Below are 17660 nucleotides of genomic sequence, written 5' to 3' on the forward strand. Positions count from 1 at the left end.
ACCCTCCGGCCCTCCTGGAGGAGTGGAGCAGGGGGAGATTCAGACCCAGGCCTGGGGGAGCCTGCGCTCTGCACCCACACAGCTCCTTTGTGACCCCGAGGGCCAGGCGCGCCTATGTTTGAACTCAGGCAAATAATTTCTCCGATTGTGAATATTCAACGGCAAGTGTAGCAACCTCGTACAGTGCCCTGTTCATAGTACGTTCCCAGTATATATAAGTTTCGGGTCTCTGCTGTAGAAACAGAAACTTCTCCTCAACCATCCCGCTGCAGGGCGGACGGAGCTGGGTGGGGGCGGGGACTGGGTTGGGGGAAAGGGGGACGCAGGGGAGTGTGGCTAGGCACGGGCTCTTATGAAGCAGAAGAGAAAGTGGGTTTATTTAAAACACCACTTACAAAGGGCAAACAGTTGGGTCCTTAAATCAGTGTTTACGGGGTGGGGTGTGGAAGGGCCCCTTCCCCGGCGATCCCCTGTAACCCGTAAGCGAGGAAGGGTCCCAAGAGGTGAGGTGCCGCGACTCCGCGCGGAGGGCCGAGCCAGGCGTACGTGGGGGGAGGCACTGCTTTCCCTGGTCCGGGTCCAACGGTGCCTACCGCTTGGCTTAGGAGCGAAGAAGGGAATGGGGGCTGGCGGTAGGAGTGCATTTCTGCAAATTTCAGGGCTCGGCGCCCTGAAGGCACAGCCTTGACACTTCTGGGTGTGTGGGCGGGGACTCACGCAGAGCCCCGCAGCCGCTTCAGCAAGGGTGCCCCCCACCCACGCTCCTCCGGAGGGATGCGCTCCATCTCCCCTCTCCTCCCCTCTCTCCCTGCGCGCAACCCCACCTTCGCTAGCTCTCGGGTTGCCTGCGGGGCGGCCTGGAGGCGTGTCCCGCAGGCAGCCCGCCCCTTTGATGTGAGCCGGCGCCGCTGTGATTGGACAGCCGCTTGTGACGTGAGGGGACTGCGGTGGGCCGGGGTGCTGCGGCAGCCGCAGCGCCGGCCGCGGCTCGGGCTCCGGCTCCCGGGCATTTAAAGGGGACGCGGCGGCGGCCCGGGGGGATGGGGGGCAGGTGGAGGGGACGGCCCAGACGCACATCATCCACGGCCCCTCGGAACTGGAGGGACTCGTGAGCCGGAGCCCAGAAATCCGGGGGTGGATAAGACACCGCGTCCCCTCCAATTCCCGTAAGCACCCCTTGCCCCATCCTGCGCCCAAATACCTCAGCTAGCCCCTCTCCTCACTTTACACTCCAAACTAAGCCGGGACAGACCTCTGCCGCCGCTGCTCCCCACGTGAGTCCTGGGCTCCCCGAGGTAGGGGAGGGCTGGGGTCCCAGTGTGGGGTGGGGGCTGTATGGAGTTTGAGGGCGCTCCTTCACGTGTGTCAATGGGGGAGTCCCTGGAGCGGAGAAATGAGCCTTCCTCCTTTCTCCTACCCCAGGAACGAGGTACCGGGATATCCCTCTGTCCCTGACTCAGGCAAAGCGAAGGATCTGTGCCCCCTTGGTCCCCGCCACCCACCAGTCCCCTGGGCTCCCCGAGCTGCGCACCCCCCCCCCACTGCCCCGCATTGGAGCGAAGCACCCGCCAGCTGGGGGTGTGCCAGGATGCCTGCTTTCCAGCCACCTCTAAAAATATCTCTCCCCCCAATCCACCGGCAGCTGCCACCTCCCTGTCCACGGAGGATCCCCTTCCAGCTTGTCCACCCAGGCAGGGCGGGCCCAGAGGGGACTCCTGGTGCCAGCTTCTTCACTGACACCAGGGCTTCAGGTCCTCAGGGCCAGCTTACTCACAGCCCAAGGGGGTCTCCAGGACAAGAGGGGGAGCTCTGGCTGCAACTCCACCAAGAGGCACCAGGGACTCCTAAGTTCTAATTCTGCAACTGATGTTCTGTGACCTCCGGGGATGTTAGCTTGACCTCTCTGGGCCTCCACTTTTCCTATTTGCTGCTGGTGGTGGTTAGAAGGAAGAGACCATGGTGAAGCTGGGAATACAGTCTTGGAGATGGAGAAAACTTCAGTTTAGTTGTGAGATCCAGTTCCTAGTGATTGATAGAGAAGATCTGGTCTTGGGCAGGGGCTTGTAACTATGGTATCTGCGGGGCCCTCCCTCCCCACCTCAATCCTTACCCTCCACGTTTTGTTTCCTGGGGAAAACTGTCCCCGAACTGTCCTGTGGGCTCCCCATCCCCTCATGGAGGCAGGGGAGGGGAGGAGGACTTTCAAACCGTTTTTTCCCTCCCCCAACCGCATTCCCACAAATCATCTAAAGCATTTTTGTCAAAGGCAGGAGGAAACAAGGAGGAATCCAGTGATCTGACGTGGCATCAGGGAGGCAAGCACCGCTTTTAAGTGGGACTAGAATATGGACTCCCTGCCGCCCCAGAGAAACTCCTCTCTCCTCTCTATGCTCTAGCCATCTAGAGAAGCTCAGATATCCTGTCCCCCTTTTCTCTGAGGGACTCTTTTTGGTGACCACAAAAGAATTTGGTCACTTAGGACAAAGCTGCCAGAGGTGAGTAAACTTACTGAATGTCATGAGTCCCAGATGCCGGTGGGGCCTGGGGAGCCACTAATTACTCTGGGGTGAGGGCAGGGTGGTAGCACAGCCTTCTCTTTCTGGGGGAAGAAACTCAGAATGCCAGGCTTTCTGCTCTGGGGCCTAAAAGAAACAAAGGCAACTCACTAAACAACAAATGTTGAACCGATTTCCCTCAATAGTATTATTAGATGAAAAAAAAAACCATAACTATGTCTTTTGCTCTGATGATTGAGAAATTTGGGATATGATTGAAAGTCAGTAGACAATTCCACCAAATTTTCAGAAAAGAAAAGAAAAAAAGAAACAAGGGCAAAACCAGGAGGCCCTTTTCTGTGGGATGAAAGTTGGTCTCTGGGTGGCTGCTTGAAGAGCCTGTGTATCTTTCTATCTACCACTCCCTTTCCCCGGAGCCCTGCTCTAGTCTGTGTGTGCGAGGGGCTGCTTGCTTTTATCACAGAAGTGGTGTCCGCTGGCCTTTCCCCTCAAATTCGCTGGGCCTAGGAGCAGACAGGGGCTATCAGGCAGGATCCTGGGAGTTTGGAACTCCCTCCAGATAGGGCCTGGGAAGAGCCTTCCCATCCTCCAAAACATGCCATTCCAGTGTCCCCATGCTTTCTCATCCATCGTCTCCTTGACCTCTCCCTAGCCCCCACCTTTTTCTGTCCCCTCTCCCCATTCAGCTTTGGCTGCCTTTCCCAGTTCCTGGATGAAAAGTGCTTGCTGGAAGGGCCTGAGATCCACTTCCATCCATATCAAAAGGGCACAACACACCTCCAGTTAGGGCGTGGTAGCTCCAAGGTGACAGAGGCCCGCCCGCTCACCTGTGCGGGGTTCCTGGGAGGTCCCTGAGGGTCTGGGATGGTCTGGGAAGAGTGTCACCTTGACAGTCAGGGGTTTCCAGTGTCACCTGCTATGACCACCAGAGGGCAGCAACCAGCCAGGACTTTGCTCGATTCCCCATCTAGTCTCCGATTCTCAGTGTATTTCCAGATCTGGGGAAGATCTGTCCCAGATGCTTCTAGTCTCTCATTCAACCCCAGGGTGAGGGGTAGAGATGGGGCATAGGGAGGCCCTGGGAGCTGTAGGTGGTGTCCTCTGTAGCTGAGTGGGTGAAACCCCCACAAAGGCAATCCCTGTCCCTGAAACCACATAGCAAAGCCCCGCAGAAATTTCAAACTGACTTCTGGCCGATTGCTGCTCTCTGAAATCACCAGGGGGAGGCCAGTCCCAGATCGTCTGGGATGCTCAGGGGTCCCGGCCCCCAGCTGTGGTACAGTAAGCTCTCCATTTGCCCTTTTCCCTTTAAGGGCAGAGAGCATCCAAGGCTGTGGCCAGGTGCTCATGAACCAGGTCTCCCCGGGGGACACTGTACAGCTTCCTTAACCTCTCTGGGCCCTTCTTATCTGCTGAATTCATGCGACTGTGACTGAGCAGTGGGAGAACATGCATGCTGGTGACATGTAAACCCTGACACAGGAAAGGGGCCAGGATCATACTGGAGAGAAAAAGCACTGGTCTCAGACCCTAAGTTCCAGTTTTGAGATCTGACTTTGCCACTTACCTTTGAGTAAGTCGGCTGACCTCACTGGGTCTCCAGTTACTATAACCTCTCGAATGACACAGGGGATTGGTAGGGGGATACCTCACAAGGGTTTTGCCCTCTGTGAGCCCAGTGCTTATCTGAGGGGTTTTTACTGAGTCCCTGGGAGTGGCTCCAGGGGCTCAGCTGAGGAGACAGAATCAGGTGGGCGTTAGTGATGGACACAAGGCTAGCTGCTGGCACCCTCCAACAGACCTCGTGTGGTTGTCAGGAGCTCTGGACGACGGTTGGAGGCCAACGGAGTCTTCTGCAGTTGGTGCCCAGGGTGATGCAGTGACAATGAGCGGGTGTTTTCCAGTCACTGGTCTCCGATGCCTGTCTAGGGTAAGTGGGTACTTCCAGGGGTCTCTGAGGCTAAGGCCTCAACCGCCTTCCCATCACGGGGTGGAAGGAGCCCTCTCCAGCCCCTTTTAGGCCTACCCTCATCTCTACTGGGCCTCCACTAATCTCTGGAAGCTTCCATCCCAGGTGTGGGGGCCTGATGCTTTTACAACCTCAACTCCAGGGATCCTGAGCAGCCAAGACTCCCAGATGGATGTCCATGAGACCAGAGCGTGACTCTTAGGGATGAGCTTGAAGGGACAGTGCTATTAGGGAGGCAGAGAGCTAGGTCCACACGCCGGCTCTGACACTGGGAGCTTGGACTTCATTTCACAAGCTGGGCCAGGCCACAAACCTCACAGGAGTATCGGAGAGCGAGTTAGGAAGAAGCCAGGAGGAGGAATGGTTCCGTCTGGACTGACTGAGGTGGGAGGCCGGGAGGGTGAAAGGCAGTGTGGTGGGTATTCTGGAACTGTCCGTGATTGGCTCTCTGCCTCTCTGCAAGCAAAAGGGGCCTCCACTCGCTTGCCTTTGTGCCTCGCACTTGCACTCTTGGCCTCCATCCTCTCCCATGTCCCCTATAGGTGGGACTGTGGCCCGAGGTCTCTGCTTCCTGGAGCCCTGCATCCCCACTGTGCTGTCTCCAGGCTCCCCTGGCATGGCCTTCTCCTAGCCTTCTCTTTCCCTGCCCTGAGCCCACTCTTTGCTCCCTCCTGCTCTGCCTTTTCAGCCACGCTGCTCTCTCTCCTCTCCCTCACCTGTCTCCCAGGTATGTCGCGGCTTGGCACGGGAAGCTTCTATCTCCCCAAGTCCCGCTGCTTCTGCTGCCCGCTTCCTTCGGACTCTGGCAGAAACCCCACCCGCTGATGTGTTCCTCCCAGGGAACTGGCAAGTGATTAGTGATGAGCTGTCCGCACAGGGCCCTAAAACTCCCTGGAGAAGCTGTGTCCCATCCTGGGACCCTTGCCCAGTGCCATCTGGCTGGAAGAAGCTCCCAGAGAGTCTTCCTGGGTCAACCCCGTGACCTGGTTATTCCAAGAGCTAAAACCCAGTTCTCTGGCCAGTGCAGAGGTCCAGACGCGTAACTCTCCAGGCCCAGCCCTTAGCCATGATCCAGGCCCAAGGACCTGGCTTCATGCCAACGAGTGTTCCCTGGAGCCTGGCTCCTTATTGTCCACAGTCCTATCAGCTGGGCATGGCCCAAAAAGGGAATGAGGAGGCTGCTTCATCTGGGTGAATGCCTGGTTTCCCTTGCCTACATATGTTAGGGAAGAAGGGGGTGGAGAGGGCTCCAAACCAGAATGGGGGTCACTGGAAGTCTCCAGAATGGCCTCGTCCAGAAACCTCCCTAAAGGGGTGACCCCTTGGAAGCTGCTCCTCCCCTCCATTAAGCTTACCCTGTTAAGCCCCAGTGGCCCCACAGGAGAGTTAGCAGAAATAGGTGCCAAGGAAGCCCTTCTCTTCTGGGTTCAGGAAGAGGGCGGTCTAAATCCCAGCACAGTTCACTGAGAGGTGCCAACATGGGGGTGGGCAGGGAAGGCTGGGGCTGGGGTGGCGGCGTGGGGTCCTCTGCCTACCTTAACCTGCCTTGGGTCCTCCTCAGGTCTTGGATGTGCCAGCGCCTATGGCCGTGGCCTGCTAACCAGCCTCTCCCTGGCCGGCTCGTGCCGCGCCCCCTCTCGCTTGCTCCCTCCTCCTCCTGCTCCTGCTCCTCTCCCCCCTGCTCCCAGGACGGCGGGATGGCCACGCAGGGCGCTCCGCGCTTCCTCCTGACCTTCGACTTCGATGAGACCATCGTGGACGAAAACAGCGACGACTCCATCGTGCGTGCCGCGCCGGGCCAGCGGCTCCCCGACAGCCTGCGGGCCACCTACCGCGAGGGCTTCTACAACGAGTACATGCAGCGCGTCTTCCAGTACCTGGGCGAGCAGGGCGTGCGACCGCGGGACCTGCGCGCCATCTACGAGGCCATCCCCCTGTCGCCGGGCATGAGCGACCTGCTGCAGTTTGTGGCCAAGCAAGGCTCCTGCTTCGAGGTGATCCTCATCTCGGATGCCAACACCTTCGGCGTGGAGAGCGCGCTGCGCGCCGCGGGCCACCATGGCCTGTTCCGCCGCATTCTCAGCAACCCGTCGGGGCCCGACGCGCGGGGGCTGCTGGCGCTGCGGCCCTTCCACTCGCACAGCTGCGCGCGCTGCCCCGCCAACATGTGCAAGCACAAGGTGCTCAGCGACTACCTGCGCGAGCGAGCCCAGGACGGCGTGCACTTCGAGCGCCTTTTCTACGTGGGCGACGGCGCCAACGACTTCTGCCCCATGGGGCTGCTGGCGGGCGGCGACGTGGCCTTCCCGCGCCGCGGCTACCCCATGCACCGCCTTATCCAGGAGGCGCAGAAGGCCGAACCCAGCTCCTTCCGCGCCAGCGTGGTGCCCTGGGAAACGGCCACCGACGTGCGCCTCCATCTGCAACAGGTGCTGAAGACGTGCTGAGGACGGCGGCCTGCAGGGGGCGCCCGGGCGGGGTGGGGGTGGGGGACAGCGGGAAAGACAAACCTAGTTTTATTACTCCCTTTCCCTCGCTCTCGGTTCGGTATGTCCCTCCGGAAATTCCGGGAATCCCGGGCTCGTCCACGTGGGGGCTGGGAGAGGGAGTTCGGAGCCGTCTCTGTCTATGCAGTTAACCCCAATCGGCTGCCTCTCTGCACCCCCCACCCCGTCCCCGTTTCACTACAACGTTAAATTCTGGAGTCCGGCCCCACCGAGGTGGTTGGTGCACATCCCTGGGAAGGCAGCGGTGTTTCCAAGATCCTTGTCCTCGGAACGGAGAGGAAGCGGTTCCCACGGCTTTCACTGCTCCCCTGAACTGCGGAACCTTCCCATCTCCCTTTCTTCTGTTAAGGGAACTCGCGACCCCAAAGCCTCCCCGACGCGCCGGAATCCCAGCGGAGAGAGATGAAGCTCTGCACCCACGACCTCAGGCCTAGATCTTGCTTCACCTAGCGCGTCTTCACACTACACCCTTTTTCTTCTGGCCTTCCTCCCCGCGCACAATCCCCTTCTCCCACCCCCACCAGCATCCCCAAAGGGGTGGGGGGAAGCCAGAGGGAACAGTCGCCTCCTGGTGGTGGAACGAGGTAGCACACTGTCCGGCTCGGGTCCTTCCAGCCTGGGACCTCACAGCGCGCGACGGTGTCTCCCCTCACCCCAGCCTCTTCTATGCAGCAAGAGACCAGGGACTTTACCAAAGTCGCCCCGCGGGCTGGGCCCTCTGCGCCTCCGTCCTCCCGTATGGAACAGAAAGCCATGATGTTTTAAAGCCGAGCCAGCGAAAGCCAAGCCCCTCCTCCCTCTTTGGTGTTCTAGAGCTATAAAGAAGGTGAAGGGGGAAGAGCTGACTGAGATCTCTCGCGCCTCCGATGTCTGAAGGGTGAGGGTGAGGCGATCCCTGGCCTGAGAGAGCCCCACATAAATGGGGGAGTTGGTCCCCCCGTCTGGGACACAAAAAGCAAGCAACAAGCAAAAGTACAGGTTGCAGTTGGTCGTTGCCCAGCGTCAGGGGTCTAGTGCAGGGGGCACTTAGGACCAAAATGATGGGGAGAGACAGCTGCTCTGGGCAGAGCAGAGGGGTCAATAATTAGCAGGAGCCTTTCACTCTCTCTCTGGTCCCCTAGCCCTGCAGGGCAATCACCAAGGAGGTCATCAGAGTTTTATTCAAAGTGGACATTTGCAGCTGGAGACCCGATCCTGCATGGACTGGAGAGGGGGGATCCTCTGTGGACAAGATCACCAAACTCTTTGGCTTCCAGTTCTTTCCCGTCCACAGCAGGCCTTTGGGTACATCCTCTCCCCAGAGCCCCCTTCCCACCAAAATGAGGGGAAGGGACAGACCCAGCTCCCAGGCCAAGAGGTGGGCACACCTAGTCCAGCCTTGACCATGGAACTGGCTTTGTACTGGAGCTCCAGAGGCTCGATGAGGGCCGTGCCTGGGTCGGGAGCTCAGAGAGCCGCAGGCTGTCAGCAGCTGGGCTGTACGTAGTTTCCTGGGAAGAATCCAGTCCCCTCCGAGCTGATGCCCTCACACCAGCCATCGGAGTAGCGGCGTGTGATGCAGATGATGGTCCCCTCAGTGAAGGAGAGCTCGTTGTCCTTCTGGCGGGTGTATGGGTACAGTGTCACCACTGCGGGGTGGGAGGAAGGGTTTCCATGAGATATGCCTCCCACCCTACCATGGGGATGCTGGGAAACATCTAAGGGGAATCCCGGCTGCAGGGAGTGGGGTTCCAAAGCTCTTAGGACCCCCTCTCCAGTTGGGTTTAGTAATACTCTGCCAGGTCAGCTGCCTGTCTTTCCAGCTTGATTCACCACTCCTGGATGAATATTTGGTCAGTTCATCAGAAAATAGGTGTGTGTGTAACAGGTTCATACCTTTGCAGGTTCTAGAGTAGAAGCGGGGGGGGGTATCCCTAGTCCCAGGAGTCAGCTACCTTTCTCCAGGTAGGAAGCAGGAACCCAGCTAGGCTCTTCAGGGCCGAAGTCTGGTGGGGGCAGAGGTGGCAGCCCCAATTCATCTAGATCCGGGGGCGGAGGAGGGGGCAGATCCAGGGGCGGAGGCAACTCTGGTGCTGGGAGGGAAAAGGGAGAGCCTGCAGATGTGGCACAGGGGACCCCCTCCAATGGCCCCCCCCCGAAACTTTGCTGTTCAGTCGGGGCTCCGGCATCTACCGATTTTCTGTAATCTTTCTCCAGCCCCCGCCCATCCTGACCTCCACCACGATGCTTCTAGAACTTCTCAGCAAACACACAAATGTTGAGCAATGTGGGCTAGTGAGGCACTGCCACTTAGCTGGGTGACCCTCTGGCAAGTCAATTGAACCTGCCAGCCTCTGCTTCCGGCTGTTAAATCAGTGTGTGAAGATCCTCTTAGGGTTGTTAAAGTTCAAGTGCGAAAATGGATGAGAAGCTTGAACACAGAACCTGGCAGAAAGCAGGCGCTAAGTTGTTAGCCCACTTTGGCCCCTTCCTCTCCGGTTAACCCCTACCTGGGACGAGGCGGACCGATGGGAGGGAGAGGGAGGTGAGAAGAGACCCCGCGATAGAGCCAGGAGAGGGCGGAGCTCCTTACCGGGCAAGGGCAGGGACACTTCCTCCAGCAGAGGGGGCGGCAGGAAGACCTCAGAGGCCGGTGGAGGGGGTGGGGCCGGGGGGCTGGGGAGAGGTGGGGGTGGGGGTGCTGCCTGCCCCTTGGTCGTGGAGACCCCACCGACGCCTTCGCCGCTGCTGAAGACCAGAGAAAGCGGGGCTCGGCTAGGTTGGGGACACCTTCCCTAACTCAGCATCCCCCCCACAGGCCCCGCCCCCTCAGTCGTGCGCCCCAGGCTTGTGATGAGAGTTCTCCCTACCCTAGCAGTCACCCTGACAACTGGCAGGAGGCCCCCTCATCACTTCCCCCCAACTTGGACTCTTAGGGCTCACCTTGCCGAGGCCAGGGAAGAGGCAGAGGAAGCGGCGGAGAGTTTGCCCTCGGGCACCACGGGGAGCAGCACCGGCTCGGGAATCCGGGGTGGCCTCCTGAGGAGGAAGGGGAGGAAAGGCGCGGGGGTGTCGTCATTTGGGGGAAAGAAGGCTTCGTAGAGCAGGGGTCAGGTGCGGGGAGGAGGAAGTTTGGCTTCTCTGCGTTGAGAGTGGGGGGAGGAAAGTTTCAGGATCTTGAGGTCTCACCCCAGGGTGGCGGAGGCCGGCGTGGCAGGCGCCTTGATGCTCTTTCGCGAGAGGGTCCCGGTCCGCGACAGCTGCGTGGTCAGATCCTGCAGCGGAGCAGGGGGCTAGGCTGACGTCTATGACTCCCCCCTACCCCGCTCCCCCGGGTAGCCCCCGTGGTCCCACAAAGGAAACAAGGGAGGGGCGGGAGGGGCGGCGGAGAACTGGGAGGAAGAGAGCAGGGACAGCAAGTTCCCACTTCCACTCCCCAGCCCCCTCTTCCACCCCACCCCACAGTCTCCCTCTCTGGCTGCCGCCAGGCCCCGGAGCCTCTGGTCCCCCAGCCGCAGGCGCTGCGGAAACCTGAAGCAGACACGGTCTGAGGGCCACTTCCTCTGCATGGCCTAGCAGCCGCACCTCGTCCCCAAAGCATCTCCATGGCCAGCCTGGTGATCTCTAATTCTAGGATAGACCCCAACCCCAACACGGGGCTGAGGAGGTGGGGGGATGGGGGGGATGGGGGAGAGGACCATCACACTTAGAAAGAGCCCACCTGCCATTTATTTTTTTTCCCCACCTGCCATTTTGATGGGCCTGCAGAACCGGCTCTGGACAGAGAGGGCCAGAGCTTTCCAAATGCGCAAATAGCCAGGCCAAGCCCACAGGCAAGGGAGCTCGTCTGTAACTGGTGGGGTGCCCCCAGCGTGGGGCACATGGGGAATGCTGTCCTACGCTAACCTCCACTGGGCACAAGACAAGAGGGACCCCAGCAGAGTCATAAAGAATAGAAGCTGGAGAATGAGAACTTAGTGGTGCCTGAAGGAGGGGATGGATGTTGCCGGACAGGAAGGGTTTCCAGGGATCAGTTAGACCCAGGGGAGCTTTAATCTAATCTGGAAAGTTGGCAAGGGGGAACTGAGGAAATGGGGTTGGGGGAGTGTCCTCTCCCACCTCTCAGGGAGAAGGAAATGGCAGTGTCTTGCTCCCCTGTCCTCACCAGGCCCCCTTTGAGTGGCTGCACCCCCATCTGTTCCCACACAACAGCAGGCAGCTGGGGGGGGGCGGGTGAGCGCTCAGTGCGGTGACCTCAAACCTCCAGACAGAGGAAGTTGCCCTTCTGCGGCTGGGGAGCCATTCTCATGCACACCCTGACATCGCTCCTCCCCCCTCTTCCCCTTCACATGCACCCAGCCCCCACGGAAGGGGCTGCTCAGATGCACCCTCAGCAGATCACCCGAGGACTATGGTCAAGGCCGGCTGTGGAGGGGGGAAGGGTCAGGAAGGAGCTTCAAGGAGGGAGGCTTGGAGAGAAGGGGTCCGCTTAGGGTGATGGCTTCAGGGGAGTCAGGAAAGATGAGGGCGGCAGGTTGGGACACACAGGGATATAGATGGGGAAGAGAACTGGGGACCTGGCATGAAAGGAGCCTTGAAAAGGAGACAAAGGTGGGTTGTGGGAAGGAGGAGGGCCCCTCTCCCTACCTTGATCCCATGACCAATATCATCCAGGCAGCCAAAGTTGAGGGGTCTCCTGTAGTAGGGCGTGAGGGGTGGGAGGCTGTCGGGGGCAATGACTTTCTGGCCAGGGGGCAGCCGCTGGACCGTGGCCAAAGTGCCGATCTCCCTTCGGGCCACCTTCTCCATGTGCATGTTCACCATCTGCCACGACAGGGTTTGAGGCAACAGTGGGCCAGGCTCTGTACCGCGCCCTTCCTCTGACCAGAGGAAGAGGATAGAGACTTTGGGATGGGAGATTAGGGGCCAGGGGAGGCTGTGAGGTCCAGAGAAAGAGTAAATGCTGTCCCCGGGGTCACTTGGCGTTTGGGAAAAGAATTGCCAGGGGAGGATGGGGCCACTCTGGAGCAACTTCCTCGTGGAAGAGAATGAGGGTTATTATTAGCTGAGCAGGAACCAGAGGAAAAGAGAAAACACAGCTCCCTGGGGCTGCCGGGGCTGCCGGGTTGGCTCTGAAGTGGAGGTGGATAACGTGGAGGGTGGCAGAGCCTGGTGGCCAGAGAGCCTGTCTCTCTGGCAGGGACAAAGCTGTGAATTCACCATCTCTTGGAATGTCACGTGGGGAGACTCGCAACACGGAGAGGGTGGGAACTCCCGGTCTGCTGGGGCAGAGGAAAAGGCCCCGCCCACAGTGAACACGCCAGGGATGTGTGGGCCAGGCCCCTGGGATGGGGACGTGTGCACGTGGTTGATGGGGCAAGTCCTCAGCCAAGGATCCAGGAAGGAAGGACAAGGGCGTGTGCGTGCGCTAGATGGGTGGGGAGCGAGCGGGGTGGGGGGCATGGCGCGGTGCCTTCAGGGCTGAAGATGACCTTTCCAGGCACACACACACACACGCTCTGGGACGAGGACACTGATTAAGTCACTGCCTGTGTTTAGCGGGGAACAAGATCCATTTGCCTCTTTCCTGTTCTAGCAGCCTCCGCGGTTGTTAAATTCTACTGTATCAGGCAGGATAGAATTCAGATGGAAGTCAGAAAGGAAAAGGACTGCCTTCAAGGAGTTCCTAGTCTGGTAGGGCAGCAGGGCTCAGCACAGGGACATACCACTGAGATAAGGAGGCTCAAAACCCTTGGGAAGTGCAAGCATTTGGAGGAAGGCAGGAAAGAACTTTTTGCCCGAGAACACGACCGAGAGGATCCGAAGGACGGGCGGCCAGGTCAAGAAGCCCTCTTCCAGCCCTCACCTGGCCCAGCGTGTTCACACGGGCTTCCACCTGCCGCAGCGAGGCCGCCTGCAGGTCCAGCATCCGCAGAGTGTGTCCCGCCAGACTGCCGACTTGGTAGGCCACACTGGCCAGTGCCTGGGTGGTAAAGGCCATGGTCTCCTCCAGCGCTTTCCGCTTGTCTGTGGCCTGAAATACACACAGCTCTGGTGGGAGGCCAGTCCGGCTCACTAGATCGCTGGCTGGGTGGGTAGGATGGGAGAGGGAGAGCGTGGGGGCTGAACTGGGAGAAAGCGCTAACTCCGGATGTTTGACGTGGTTTCCCTGAGAGGGACCTGGGAACATTAGGAGGGCAAATCTGTTACCCTGAGGAATGGGGGTGCCAGAGGGAAAGATCTCCCTCCTCCAAGACTCAAGCTGCAGATTGACCCCACTACCTCCAGCGGACCTTTGGGAATAAAGGGTGAATAATAGAAAGGAAAGAGGAACGCGTACTTTCAAACTTAAAAACCAACCAATCGATGGCAGCCCCCCTATCCTCCCTATCCCCCCTCTAACCAGAATCCCCTGGGGAGTGAGGTCGATGAATCTATGCCTTTAAAAGCCCCCCAGAGGACTCTTGTGCTCCTGTCTTTCTCCAGTCTGCAGAGCAGTGTTTAGGAACCAATGGTCTAGTCCATTTTACCAGATTAGGAAATTGAGGCCCAGAGAAGAGTGACTTCATTCATTCCTTCCAGTAGCTTCCCAATACGCTGAGAATATAATCCAGACTTCCAGCCATGACCTATATAGGGCTCCACAGGGCTGACTCTCCTCTACCACTCCCTCTCATTCCCCTCCAGGCACTGTGGCCATTAGATTCCTGTTGTCGGATCAAGCTAAGATTGTTTCTACCTCAGGACCTTGCACTTGCTGTACTTCTTTCTAGAAACCTTATTATTAAGTCTCAGCTCCTCAGAGACACATTTCATCACCACCCTAAGATTCTCCTAGTCTTCTTCTGTATTGACTCTCTACCATGTTTACCCTGTTCTCTTTTCCTCATAGAACTTAGCACTACCTATCGGAAATTATCTATTTACTTCATTATCTATTTCTCCCCACAGACTAACATGTAAGCACTGGGAGGGCAGAGAACCTATCTTACCCTGTATCCTACCCTGAAAGAGTGCCCAAAACACAGACAATATTTAATAAATATGCATTTGTGAGTTAATTAATTAATTGAATATGAACCCACACACTTGCTGGGCATCTCCTTACTGTACACCAGGCACTGTGCCAGATGCTGGCCAGAGTCACACTGGCAGTCAGTGGTGGAAGGGTGGGCAGGGAATGGCTGAAGACAGAAGAAGTTTTTTGTGTGTGTTTTGGTTTTTGTTTTTTCAGTTCCAGATGAAACCATGGGGCTAGAGCAAAGCTCCTCTGGTCATTTGGTTCCCCAGGCAGCTTCCTCATCTCAGGTCGGATCATGGAGGTGCTGCCTTTTAGCCTATAGCCTTCTCTAGGGGGTATAGGGGTGAGTCCAGAGCAAGTCTGGGCCAATCCCACACATGGACAGGCAGGGCTGCACCACATGTTCTCCTTGTGAAAGGCCCCTGAATTCTCCCCAAGAGCTATCCTACAGAGAGCAGACTTGGAACCTCTCAGGGCAGGGTGCCTCCGAAGGAGCCTGAGCCAGGCTGGAGTCAAAGGGCAGGCCCAGAACCTTCTGGGCAGCCCTTCCTTGCCTTTCTGCTCCAACACCTGGATGCTCATTTGCATGTGATTTACATCTCATCAGCATATGTAACCAAGAGCCTTGAAAAGGCAAAGAAATCAACCCAGGATGTTTAAACCAGAAAGGAGAGCATGTCTTGTTCTAGCTCAAGATCTTTCTTTAGTAGGCGAGGACACAAAGGCCCAGAACAGGCTAGTGACCACTCACTCCTCCTTTGGTCTGCACCCAGATTTCCCAGCTCACCTCACCATCACTGTCCCCTGTTTGGCCTGCCATGTGGAGCTGTCAGCCCAGACAGGAAAATATCTGCATGTCTGCTTGGGCCCAGCTATGGGAGGCTGGAGCTGGGTGGGTACCTACTGACCCCTGGTTTGGGGCTTGGCCCGGGGTTAGGTCCGGAGATACAAAGGTGTGAGATCCATTGTCATGGCTCCCTGCTTATTTGCCATGCAAATTACCTTGTCTGTAAACTCAATGGACTCTGACTGTGAACTCTGTGAACCCCAGCCTGCCCTCCCCCATTCCCCATGGGTTTCCTGACACCTGGTTGGGGTGGAAGGAGGGGGTAGGGGAGAGACGGAGGGCGTGGGAACCAGGCCTTGTTTAAGGGTGGTGCTGAGAAGTCATCCAAACCCTTTGTAGGCATTTGCTCTCCAGACGGGGATCCTCAGAGAGGCCGGGAAAGGTAACTAAGGTCAATTAGTTAGCGTTCCACATGAAGGAAGCAGGAGCCCGGGCACTCTGACCTGTGTGTTTTTGCAAGGGCTGCCTCGCCTCGCTAGAATTGACTTTCATTATCTCTATGTGCCTTTCATCCTTCCGACGGAAGATGATGATGGTGATGATGATGATGATGATGGCAGTAATGGTAATAGTTTCCATGCATCCCGCCCCTCCTAAGGGACAGGCACTGGGTTAAGTGCTTTAACACCTTCTTGAGTTTAACCCACGTGACGCCCCTGAGAAGGTGTAAGCATCAGAGGTGAGGTGACCCTCCTTGCCATGGGTCCTGTAGTTGCTAGGAGGCCGAGCTGGCAACCGGACTCAGGTCTTTGGGACCCCAAATCCTGCGTGCACAGAACCGCTTCTCTCCTTGTCCGTAGGAGAAGCCTGCTTTGCAGCGCCCTGAGAACCCGGCAGGCTTACAAGCCAGGTCCATCTCATCCACGAGCGGGTCACTCAACATCTACACCAACAGCAGTTATTTAACTAGAGGTTTGGGGCTGGGCTCCAGAGTCAGAGTTCTGGGTTCGAATTCCAATTCCACCACCAGCTCAGAGACGTTGGGAAAGGGAGGGGGTCTGGGTGAACTTCAGCACCCTGGCTGTGGAGTGGGAGTGGTTCTCCCCTCTCAGGACTCGGGGGAACACTACAAGAGGCCATCTGGGCAACATGCCTGCCCAAAGGAAGGGGGCAGAACATTCTCACTGGTATCATCACTGACTTTCTTTCATCTGTCATTTTCCCAGAAGCACTTGCTACTTTCATTATTTTTTTCAATGCTCTTACTGAGGCAGGAGGTCCCTGGGCATGCCGGTGCAAAGAAACTGTCCTTAAATCCTAAGGCATATCAGGGAAGGAGAAAGGTGGAGAGGAGAGAGCCTAGCTCCAGAAGTCAGCAGGCTGGGGCACCTGGGTGCCTCAGTGGGTTAAGCTCTGCCTTAGGCTCAGGTTATGATCTCAGGGTCCTGGGATCAAACCCTGTATGGGGCTCTCTGCTCAGCAGGGGGCCTGCTTCCCCCTATCTCTCTGCCTACTTGTGATCTCTCTCTCTGTGTCAAATACATAAATAAATAATCTTACCCAAAAAAATCTAGAATGGCTGACTTAGCCAGCATTTAAAAAAAAAAAAAAAGAAGAAGTCAGCAGCAGCTCTGCCAAGGCTAAGCCGTGTGACCTTGGACGAGTCATCTGGCCTCCCCGCGCTGCGGGTTCTTCATCTACAAACGAGGAATAATAATACTTGTCCTCATAAGGCGCTTATGAGGATTAATGAAAAAACAGAGGTGCTCAATCATTGCTATGTTTCCCTTTCCCCTCTTTCCTTGTTTCAGAAATCGTGTTCATGGTCCTAGAACAACTATACAACTTGGGAGACTGTTCTGGGCGCCTGGGTGGCTCGTTCAGTTGAGCATCTGCCTTCAGCCCGTATCACAATCCCAATCCCAGGCTCCCCAATCCCAGGTTCCTGGATGGAGTCCGCATGGGGCTCCCTGCTCAGCGGGGAGTCTGCTTCTCCCTCTCCCCCTGCCCCTCCTTCCCGCTTGCGCTCACTTACTTTCTCTCCCTCAAACAAATAAAACCTTAAAAAAAAAATTAGAAGACGGTTCTAAAATGCCATGGTTGCCATCGTTTGCTGGTGGACTGCTCTCAGCAGTCATGTAGTCCATCCCCCTGCCTCTGTGCCAGACCCAGCCTCGTCTGATGTCTCTCCACTGTCGCGCAAAGGTCAGGGAAACAATTCTCTCCCTGGTCCCTCTCCAGTTTGTGACATTGTTTGGGAAGTTCGCAAGTCTCACCTCGAGTCAGCCTGCAAATGGAAGGATGAGGCCAGCATTTGTGTAAGACAAATCAGGGGTCTCTGCACCCGAGCGGGACCCAGGAAGGAGATGCAGGTAGTATGAGGCCCGCTAACAGGATGGAACAGCGCTGCGTGCCTGGGTGTCTCTGAGGCTCTGGGAGAGGGAAGGGGCATGATGGGGCTCGGTAGCATGGGGTCGGGGCCGAAGTCTGTGGGGACCGGAATGAAGCCAAGTCCTGGCGTGAAGGATTTCCCAGACGGTCCCAGAATGAGCACCTGTCAGGATGGCTCCCATGGTCCTGCCTGGGAGGTGGGCTCCCAAGGGGCCAGGGTGTCACGGCGGGGGCCGCTTGGCCTACCTGCACATAGTTGTCCACGCAGTAGTCTGCGACCCGCAGCAGGGAGCTGTGGTTGCCCCGCAGGGCCTCCCGGCCCGTGGGGATCTCGAACTCCTGCAGCTGCTGCAGCTCCGCCATGGCCCCTCGCCTCTGGCTGCCTCCCCAGGGAGCCTGCCGGTTTTGTGCCTCACCCTGCTCTTGATTGGTCGCTTGGCCTCCCCCCACCCCACCCCACTGCTTTTGGTTTCCTCTCCGTGAGAGACCC

At 57.6% G+C, this 17660-nt stretch overlaps 2 protein-coding genes across 15 annotated transcripts; one reads left to right on the plus strand and one right to left on the minus strand.

Moving 5' to 3' along the window:
* The first annotated feature begins 994 nt into the window (after positions 1-994).
* PHOSPHO1 (phosphoethanolamine/phosphocholine phosphatase 1) lies at positions 995-7830 on the plus strand. Of its 14 annotated transcripts, none has more exons than XM_044248745.1 (4): positions 996-1274; positions 2267-2495; positions 4316-4446; positions 6047-7830. In XM_044248745.1, exon 4 carries the CDS (start codon positions 6054-6056, stop codon positions 6930-6932), a length of 879 nt encoding a protein of 292 aa, XP_044104680.1. In that variant the 5' UTR covers positions 996-1274; positions 2267-2495; positions 4316-4446; positions 6047-6053; the 3' UTR covers positions 6933-7830. The 14 variants fall into 14 exon arrangements, 13 of the variants coding, with proteins under 13 accessions (XP_044104680.1, XP_044104681.1, XP_044104685.1 ...); XM_044248746.1 differs by having other exon boundaries at positions 2271-2495; XM_044248750.1 differs by having other exon boundaries at positions 2397-2495.
* A 443-nt stretch (positions 7831-8273) lies between these two features.
* On the minus strand, positions 8274-17560 carry ABI3 (ABI family member 3). The gene is made up of 8 exons (XM_044248743.1): positions 17417-17560; positions 12838-13005; positions 11619-11795; positions 10161-10246; positions 9915-10010; positions 9565-9719; positions 8927-9064; positions 8274-8620 (listed from the first exon to the last, which is right to left on the minus strand). Exons 1-8 carry the CDS (start codon positions 17531-17533, stop codon positions 8457-8459), a joined length of 1101 nt encoding a protein of 366 aa, XP_044104678.1. The 5' UTR covers positions 17534-17560; the 3' UTR covers positions 8274-8456.
* Positions 17561-17660: the final 100 nt, after the last annotated feature.

The sequence above is a fragment of the Neovison vison genome, chromosome 5 (genome assembly GCF_020171115.1).
Source record: "Neovison vison isolate M4711 chromosome 5, ASM_NN_V1, whole genome shotgun sequence".
NCBI lineage: Eukaryota > Metazoa > Chordata > Mammalia > Carnivora > Mustelidae > Neogale > Neogale vison.

Coding starts and splice junctions, on each gene's coding strand:
- PHOSPHO1 (XM_044248745.1), top strand. CDS start 6,054: ATGTGCCAGCGCCTATGGCCGTGGCCTGCTAACCAGCCTCTCCCTGGC.
- ABI3 (XM_044248743.1), bottom strand. CDS start 17,533: ATGGCGGAGCTGCAGCAGCTGCAGGAGTTCGAGATCCCCACGGGCCGG. Junction 13,006..17,416: donor GCGTGGACAACTATGTGCAG/GTAGGCCAAGCG, acceptor TGTGTATTTCAG/GCCACAGACAAGCGGAAAGC. Junction 9,065..9,564: donor AGTGTCCCTGCCCTTGCCCG/GTAAGGAGCTCC, acceptor TTTCCCTCCCAG/CACCAGAGTTGCCTCCGCCC.